This window comes from Eriocheir sinensis, unplaced genomic scaffold (genome assembly GCF_024679095.1).
Source record: "Eriocheir sinensis breed Jianghai 21 unplaced genomic scaffold, ASM2467909v1 Scaffold27, whole genome shotgun sequence".
Lineage (NCBI taxonomy): Eukaryota > Metazoa > Arthropoda > Malacostraca > Decapoda > Varunidae > Eriocheir > Eriocheir sinensis.
Genome location: NW_026111576.1, coordinates 57,440 through 65,680, shown reverse-complemented (window position 1 = coordinate 65,680; position 8,241 = coordinate 57,440). Strand labels below are relative to the sequence as shown.

The 8,241-nt window shown below is 43.5% G+C and overlaps 1 protein-coding gene across 1 annotated transcript; it reads right to left on the bottom strand.

Moving 5' to 3' along the window:
• Nucleotides 1-974: 974 nt before the first annotated feature.
• On the bottom strand, nt 975-7,537 carry LOC126991387 (adhesive plaque matrix protein-like). Its single transcript, XM_050850134.1, has 2 exons — nt 7,523-7,537; nt 975-5,918 (listed from the first exon to the last, which is right to left on the bottom strand). The coding sequence occupies exons 1-2, from the start codon at nt 7,535-7,537 to the stop codon at nt 4,479-4,481; spliced, it is 1,455 nt and encodes a 484-aa protein (XP_050706091.1). The 3' UTR covers nt 975-4,478.
• Nucleotides 7,538-8,241: the final 704 nt, after the last annotated feature.

Sequence of the window (8,241 nt, the reverse complement as noted above, 5' to 3'; positions counted from 1 at the left end):
GCCCCCTTGAGCTCCATGGCTGCACGGTGGTCGAGGAGAAGACGAGGTATAACATCTCAGGTACTCCATATATAGACACGCATGTCCAGAATATACTACGCCAGTGTCCAAGAGTTTGCTGCAAATGGAAGGAAGGATGAAGTGACGACAGAGAATATACAGGATGTTTTGGACCACAGTGCTATCGTTTTCTGCAAAGGATAAAACGACAGGAAGCTGAACTAACAAAATAAAGATGTAATATTTTCACTATTCAGTACTTATTCAGACCTTACTTAGAGAAACTGTTTCAGTTTTTGTTCCCATATCATGCAAAGAACTTTGCTAGAGTTAATGTTTACTTTAGGGCAACCCAAATAATTTCTACCATACAAGAACAGACTACTGTGTCTTCATAAGAACATAAGAACATAAGAACGCAGGAGTCTACAAGAGGCCGGTAGGCCTGTACAAGGCAGCTCCTTTGACCCTAAGCTCCCGTGTATCTAACCCCACCTAATATCGCTGTCCATGAATTTATCTAGTCTATTTTTGAATGTGACAATTGTATTGGCACTCACCACATGACTGCTAAGCCTATTCCACTCATCCACCGCCCTGTTAGTAAACCAATTTTTGCCTATGTCCCTGTTGAATCTGAATTTATCCAGTTTAAACCCATTACTTTTGTCAGCCTTGAGTACTGGTACAATGGGGGCTGCCCACTCACTAGTATAGGAAACTGGTTCCAGTACTTCTTCTTTGACTAGCTTATCTCAAGCTTCTTCAACCATCTCCTTGTAATAAAATGGCACTGAACGAGCTTTAACAAATTTTGGTGAAACATCCTGCTTGACATGAATTTTTGCCATTACCCCAAGGACTGGCTTACCATGATCAATATAATACTTAGTCACAATCCCATCCTCGTCGCCATTTGTTGCATACGAACAGGAAGGAGGTCAGAGATACTCAGGAGACAGGCCGGCGTCCTTGTTTATTCTGGCTCGAAACACAACAACAGGCGCCAAAAAACAGACAAAAGAGACGCAGCAAGCGTATTCTATCCTTTCAACAGGGGAATACCCAACATTTATAATAGTTCAAAAAGCACATACTTATCACTAAAGATATTATTGCATAAGTTTTTATCTGTGCAATCTGTTACCTTACAACTCACAAAGGATTTTGGTAGGAATACAAAGTCAATTTTATGCGCATCAGAACAAGTTAAGAATTGGCCAATGAGCACGCAGTACCATCACCCATATAATGATACCAAGTCTTTGAGTCCACCCCTGAAGGAAAATCTATGCCAGTTCTCGTGGAACCGACTTTTTTTATAGTAGACTGTTTAAAAACATTTCCTGAAAATAGACGGTAGTGGCTATACACAGCGGCACTCGCGGCCACCCGAAAAACCGTGAAAGAGGTACTTATCATAGTGAACTCGTTCATCTTTCTGTTTCGATTGTCCAGAATACAAGTTATTTGTTGGTGTCAAATGTCGAGACACGGTATACTACGAGGGCCCAGACTATGCCAAATGATTGAGGTTCTTTATAAGCCATATTCTCCAGATAACCCCTCGAATTGGGTCCTTCGCTGAGCTCGACCTGCCATCTGGTGGCCCTAATGGAAGTACCAAAAAAGTTATGTATGTGGCGTACGTCCAAATAATTTTTTTTACTAGTTTTTGCTAGTATTTAGAAGTCACATATTTTTCCTCATAGCTATGGTATAGAGACACTTGACTTATTAGTACTATTTAAGAAACGGAGAAATGCAAGAAATAGGATTTTTACCGCACATGAACAATCATAACATGTTGTTCTTTTAAAGTTCCTATAGTGAATGCAATATTATAAGATGCTAAAGATGTATATATTATGCTTAAAGTTAGAAATATGAAAATTTAAAACTTGCTGCCTGCAGCGTAGGATATGTTTAGCAACAGTGTAAACAATCTCCCGTGGAGAGACAGGAAAGCATCGTGTGTGAGGCAGCTGCGTGCCAGCCAGGGGAATGTTGGACAAAATTCTCAATGCTGTATATATCGTCCACCACTACTATAAGATTTTGAGAGCATGACACTATGCCGGACTTGTCTGACTTCTCTTTTCTTGCATGAAGGAGATATTTACCCACGAGGCCGCACAGGTGCATTCCTATTAACCACGGGATGGAGTGTTGTAGGATATATCGATGAATGCTCTTATTTTGCCAACAGGGCTCGTTATAGCGTCATGAATGATGTACAGCACTCAGATATTTTTATGTAAACATGATAGTGACCATTACAACTCTGATATTTTTCTAATTTGGTACAGATAAATGTCAATGAATCCTCGCTGGACCCCAGCTCCCCGCAGGTTTGGCTCTGGCTGAGGCTCCAGCAGGGCCACCAGATGGCAGGTCGAGCTCAGTGAAGAACCCAATTGCCATACGAGCGGCTCGACCAACCGAAGTATCTTTGTCTGACGTCACGCCGGTTGCGCTCAGGCCTTTCCCTTTCAGAATGTCTTGGACGGGGTCGTAATGAAAGAGAGTACCCCTTTCAGGCTTTCAGCAGTGCTTCATGAAACTGCTTCACTTTTGAGCTTCAGGGAGCTGCACTACTTCCTTTCTGCCTTCTGTAGTTCCTTCCGCCAATGAGTTCAACTCACGTACAGGCACACTAAGTACAACCAAAGACCGTCCTAAGCCAGAGCCTCAGTAAAACTTGGTCATTCTTTTCTCAACTAGAAACAAATGTAAAGATAATCACCTTCTCCTCGATTACACTTGGTTTCTATTTATTACTGGTGTGTGTGTGTGGGAGAGGGGTCGCGGTGGGGGTAGATGTGGGGGGTGTCAGGGTGTGTATGGGATGGTTGAGGTGGGTGAGTTCTTATTCCCAGGTAAGTCACTGCTTTGAAGACTCCTTGTCCTAATGCTCAGAAGAATATCATGGTGAGACGGTTGCCTCACGCAAATGCAGTCTGCAACACGATGCCTCACAGAAAAAGAGTATGCCAGGTACATTTACTCAGGTATCATACTATCCTTCCTGTTAGTCTCTTACCAAGAATGTCTTTGAGATGTAACCCCCAAACTACCACTATACTCCTTTACGACGGATTTGATAAAAATAGATACTTTTTATACCAGTATACTTTTTTTTTAAAGTTTCATTACAAGTCACTCACAGCTGTGCACACATGTTGCAACCTTTCAGAATCGCAAGAGGCACCAAGTAATACATGCACAGAGGACATTTTGTTCTTGAACACATAATAAAATGAGATTAAATATGCAAGTGTGCTTCCCGAGACATGAAACATTAGCCTAGCCCTCTCACGCACCACAAGTTTAATAAGTTTCAGTTTCAACTACGACATACTTGGGGCTCCCGAGGGGATGCGGCGGGATGGCCTGACAGCGAGCGCCAATTTTTTTTTTTTCTACTATCAATTTCACCCACGATTTTTACCTTCCATTTTTATTTGTAATTGACTTTGCAATTAAAGGTAAAGGTGGGTGCATATGCTCTTGTTGCGCGTGGCTACGGTGCTCATCTCCGATCCGTTGGCCCTTTGAGCCGGTGGTAGGTAGTAACCATTCACCCCCGAACACGGGCCAATGTGAAATCTGGGATTGCCACAGTTTACCTTCCCCAGGTTTCCCCAAGTACCCATTTATCGACCAGCCCGAATGGGTGGATGAACAGCTGGATGAACTGTACGCCGACTGCCCGTGCTGGGGTTCGAACCCGGGCCGTGCAGTGTGGCCAGGCACGCTGACCACTAGAATTGCAATAGATTATTCTGAATTAACAAAAGAAAAAGAACCGAGAAATGAAAATATACAGTGAGCTCTGCTGATTCCGAATAAACATCTTAATAAAACAACAAATACTTACGTTCACCGCCTCATTGCTCGAAAGTTTGTGAGTCGACTTTTTATGATGCATATACTATTACCAGCGGATGTTTATGCGCTTTCCAACGTTACCATCAGAATTTTTATATGACCAATAGTTTTTTTTTTAAGAAAATTGAGGAAAACTGAAACACATATTGGGAAATGTTATATAAATACTTATTTATTCATATTATCACTTTAAATCCACCCAGGCGAGAGAGTTGACAACTAGTTTGTAGGATAAGCCTAGCCTGGATCCTTGGCGCACCAAATCTTGACGCAATTCTGACTAAAACATTATTTTTGGCTAATTTTTAAAGTTTTTGACGCGATTCACGTCAAAATATGAGTACTAGACGATTACGTTTTAAGAATTAAGTCATGCATATAGACATTTGGTAAGCCTATACTCGTTCGGACTATCCCTCTCTCTCTCCCCCCAACCTCTCTCTCTCTCTCTCTCTCTCTCTCTCTCTCTCTCTCTCTCTCTCTCTCTCTCTCTCTCTCTGGGAGATAGTCGGAAGCAAACCCACTTCTACTTGCATTTATTTTTGCTGTGCAAAGCTTTCGTTATTGAAAGAAGTAAGAAGTGAAGCTTAGGATTCTAAAGGTATTTGAATAGTACTAAGACGAGATGGAAGTCCTGTGATTCGAGGAGGGTATGACGGTCCTGAAAAGTATGACCTGTACTTGGGGCCGAAGTAAGGAGGTTGTGGTGGACTGTTAGATAGTGGCGAAGATTCCCTATAAGAGGGTGCTGGTGTATAGGGCACGGGGATGGAAACATAATAGGGCGGTGCAGTAGATGGATGAGGAGAATGTGACTTTAAAATTTCTGAGGAGAGAGGGTATGAAGGAGGAAGAGGGTGTGAAAGTGAGGAGCGAGTGGGGGATGCAGTATTTACAGAAAGTGTGTTGAAAGGTTGGGTGGTATTATTTTCTTCTTCAGTTAGTTTACGAGCAGGGGAAACAGGAGATGGAATAGATAACCTGCTGGGCATATAACTAGTTACCTCGGGGAGCTTTAAGGGACTACTAGTTGTTTGATTTATGGTCCTAAAGATTGGGGATGAGTTCTTTCCGGATAGAATTGAACTTGAGGGAAAAGTATCTGGATTCTGGTGTCGAGGTCTGTAGGTTGTTACTTCCAGGGTGTTATTTCGATAAGGAGAGAAATTATAAGGACTTTGTACAGTTTCTAACACCTTATCCATAAGCTTAGCTATAACTGGAGGTCCAGGGAAGCTTGGCGAGTCAGTTGCGTACGGATCATAATACGAGGAAGTCTTTGGGGAGAGATAATGTGACGGTGTCGTCGATTCTGTTACGTAAGCACTTTTTGGTTCTGATGTGGAAGACAGTGAGTGCTTATGAAGATTAGGTTCTTCCGTTGACTGTGGAAAGGTGGAGGATGAAGCTTCAGGAATATCCAAGGCCTTCTTTTTTGATGTCGGAAAGTAGGAGGATGAGGATTCTTGTGGATAGAAATCTTCCTCTTTTGGTGTGGGAAGGTAGAAGGACAGGGATTTAGGAAGATAGAAATCCGTTGCTTTTGACAATGGAAGGGAGGAAGCCTCGTCTTCCTTTTTAGAGAACGGAAGGTAAGAGGGAGGGGTTTCAAAAAGGTGAGATTCGTCTTCTCTTGCGGAAATGTGCGAAGAAAAGGGTTCAGAAAGAAAGGAGTGTTCAGGGCCTTGATGTATGTTAGACGGCCTTGTGCGTGGATTCTTGTATATTTTAGGTCGCCGCTGCCTCCCTCTATAAGTACGAGGAGCAAACTGACGGTGCTTGCCGGACCCTGGGCCATACTTGAGGGCTCTGTGAACCTCTTGGGGAGGAGAGGCTGGTTCGTAAGATACCTTAGCTTGATATCCATTTTCGTCTGCCACATACGACACCACCTGCACACGGCCATCAGGCAGAGACACACGATACTCGCCGTGTGTCTTGTTCCCCGTCCGCTCCTCCGCGTGACTGTAGGCCGCCCCAGTATCATCGTCCCGTACACTGTAGGCAAAGTCGTAGCTCACATGTTTCTGCCATTGAAAAGAAAATGAGATTTGGTGTTAGAAATCAACAACTTCCAAGGTGAAAAATCATTATTTCTAGTATTTCATAATCAAATAATATGAATGACGAATGTGATAAGTAGGCATATAACTATATAAATAAATAAGCTGGAGGAGGTAGGAAGACACCCACCGAAACGGGCGCAAGCCACTCCCGGTGAGGTATATATGGAAAATGAGGAGGGTGCTGAAACCCTCCAAAGACCCTTCCCTTGTCCTCACTAACCGTTTCCCTATTGTCTCATCAACACCAGAGAGTAGTTCAACATGCTCTCTAAAGATAGATCCGCTTTCTATCCACACCACACTACATTCACATAACACACACACCTTTTCCCTAAATTCTAAATTCAAAATGGCGTACCAAAACAATGCCTCGGAGTCCCCGCCTTGGGGGGGGGGGGCTCACCACTCTTGATAACTCCTCGAACCTCATTCCTATCAATTTCTGCAACATTCGCGGTCTTCTTTCTAATTTTCATTCTGTGGAACATCATCTCTCCTCCTCTAAACCTCACCTTCTCTTCCTCAACGAAACACAGTTTTCTGAGGCTACTGACAGCAATCTCTACTCTGTTCCCTCCTACTATCTCTATCCTAAATTTCAATCCAAAGCTGGATGTTGCGCCTACGTGCGCAACGACATCACTTGCTCTTGTTCCCACGACCTTGACTCTTCTGAATTTTCCACCATCTGGCTAAGACTTCATTGTCATTCTATTACTAAACACATCTGTGCTGTTTATCTCTCACCTAACTCCACTGACTATGTAAATTTCTTTAACAATATGAACTCTAAAGTGGAGCACATCTTGACCCACTCTCCCTTCGCTGAAATCTCTATATTGGGAGATTTCAATGTTCACCACCAGCTTTGGCTTCCATCCTCTTTCACTGACCAGCCTGGTGAACAAGCCTACAACTTTGCTCTCCTCATTGACCGAGAGCAGTTGGTTCAGCACCCTACACGTATTCCCGACCGTCTTGGAGACAGGCCCAACATACTAGAGCTCTTCCTTACCTCTAACCCTCCTGCTTACTCTGTCAAACTGTTCTCTCCGTTGGGCTCCTCCGATCACAACCTTAATGCTGTATCCTGTCCTATCGCTCCTCTACACCCTCTGGACCCACTGAAGAGGCGATGCTTCTGGCCTTTTGCTTCAGCTCGGTGGGACGACCTGAGGATGTACTTTTCCGATTTCCCGTGGAATGATTACTGCTTCCAGGAGAGAGACCCCTCTGTGAGGAGTTTTTCAACGCCTGGGACATTTTCTACGGACAAAGTGAGCTCTTCCACAGGGACGGAATACACCTATCTCCCATCGGGGCAGCCAGATTCGGAAGGCTCCTCAACGACGCAGTACGTGACACCCGATCGAAAAACGACCCTCAGCCACGTCCCTCCACCTCGCCCGTGTAAATAGACGCCATGCATCGCAACAAACCCGTAACCGTGATCCCGCAAGTACCACCACCTCTATTACCAAGCCTCTAGATAACTTAAAAATCCTTAGTTTCAATGCGCGTAGCCTAAGAAACAAATTTCATGAACTGAGATGTCCTGCTCTAACAGAAAATTTTGACATATTTGCTATAACCGAAACATTTATCGACACTACAAACATTGATTTAAGTTCTGAATGCAACATAGATGGCTACAGACTCTTCAACAAAGATCGTGTAAGCCGTAGAGGCGGTGGCGTGGCCCTTTTTGTCAAAAGCTATTTGCAACCCACTGACAAAACACCAAGAGACAGTAACGTTGAACATTTGTGCGTGCGAGTAAACATTGCAAAAGTCAATTTAAATATATCTGTCACCTACAGGCCTCCCGGGCAATCACTCGATGACGACCTTGAAATGTACAGCGTTTTAAGGCAGTCACTTAATAACAACGACTCACTGATATTAGGAGACTTTAACCTCCCCATATCGACTGGGCGACACTGTCAGGTACAGAAGGCGAGTCACATAGAATGATCGAATTTCTAGAAGAAAGTTTTCTAAGCCAAATGGTTTCTGAACCAACTCGACAAAAATAATAACATACTCGACCTTATTATAACGACCCAAGATAACCTAGTCAGTAATGTCACGGTAGGAGAACACCTCGGTTCTTGCGATCATAAATTAGTGCTCGTCGACATTAGAGCTCAAACATCAGTGACTGAAAATAAGGTAAAGGTGCACAATTTCAAAAGACCTAACTTCGTAGAAATCCGACAAAAACTAACAGAAATACAACTATCAGATGAACGCACTGTAGAGAAAGCCTGGCTAAGCTTTAAAA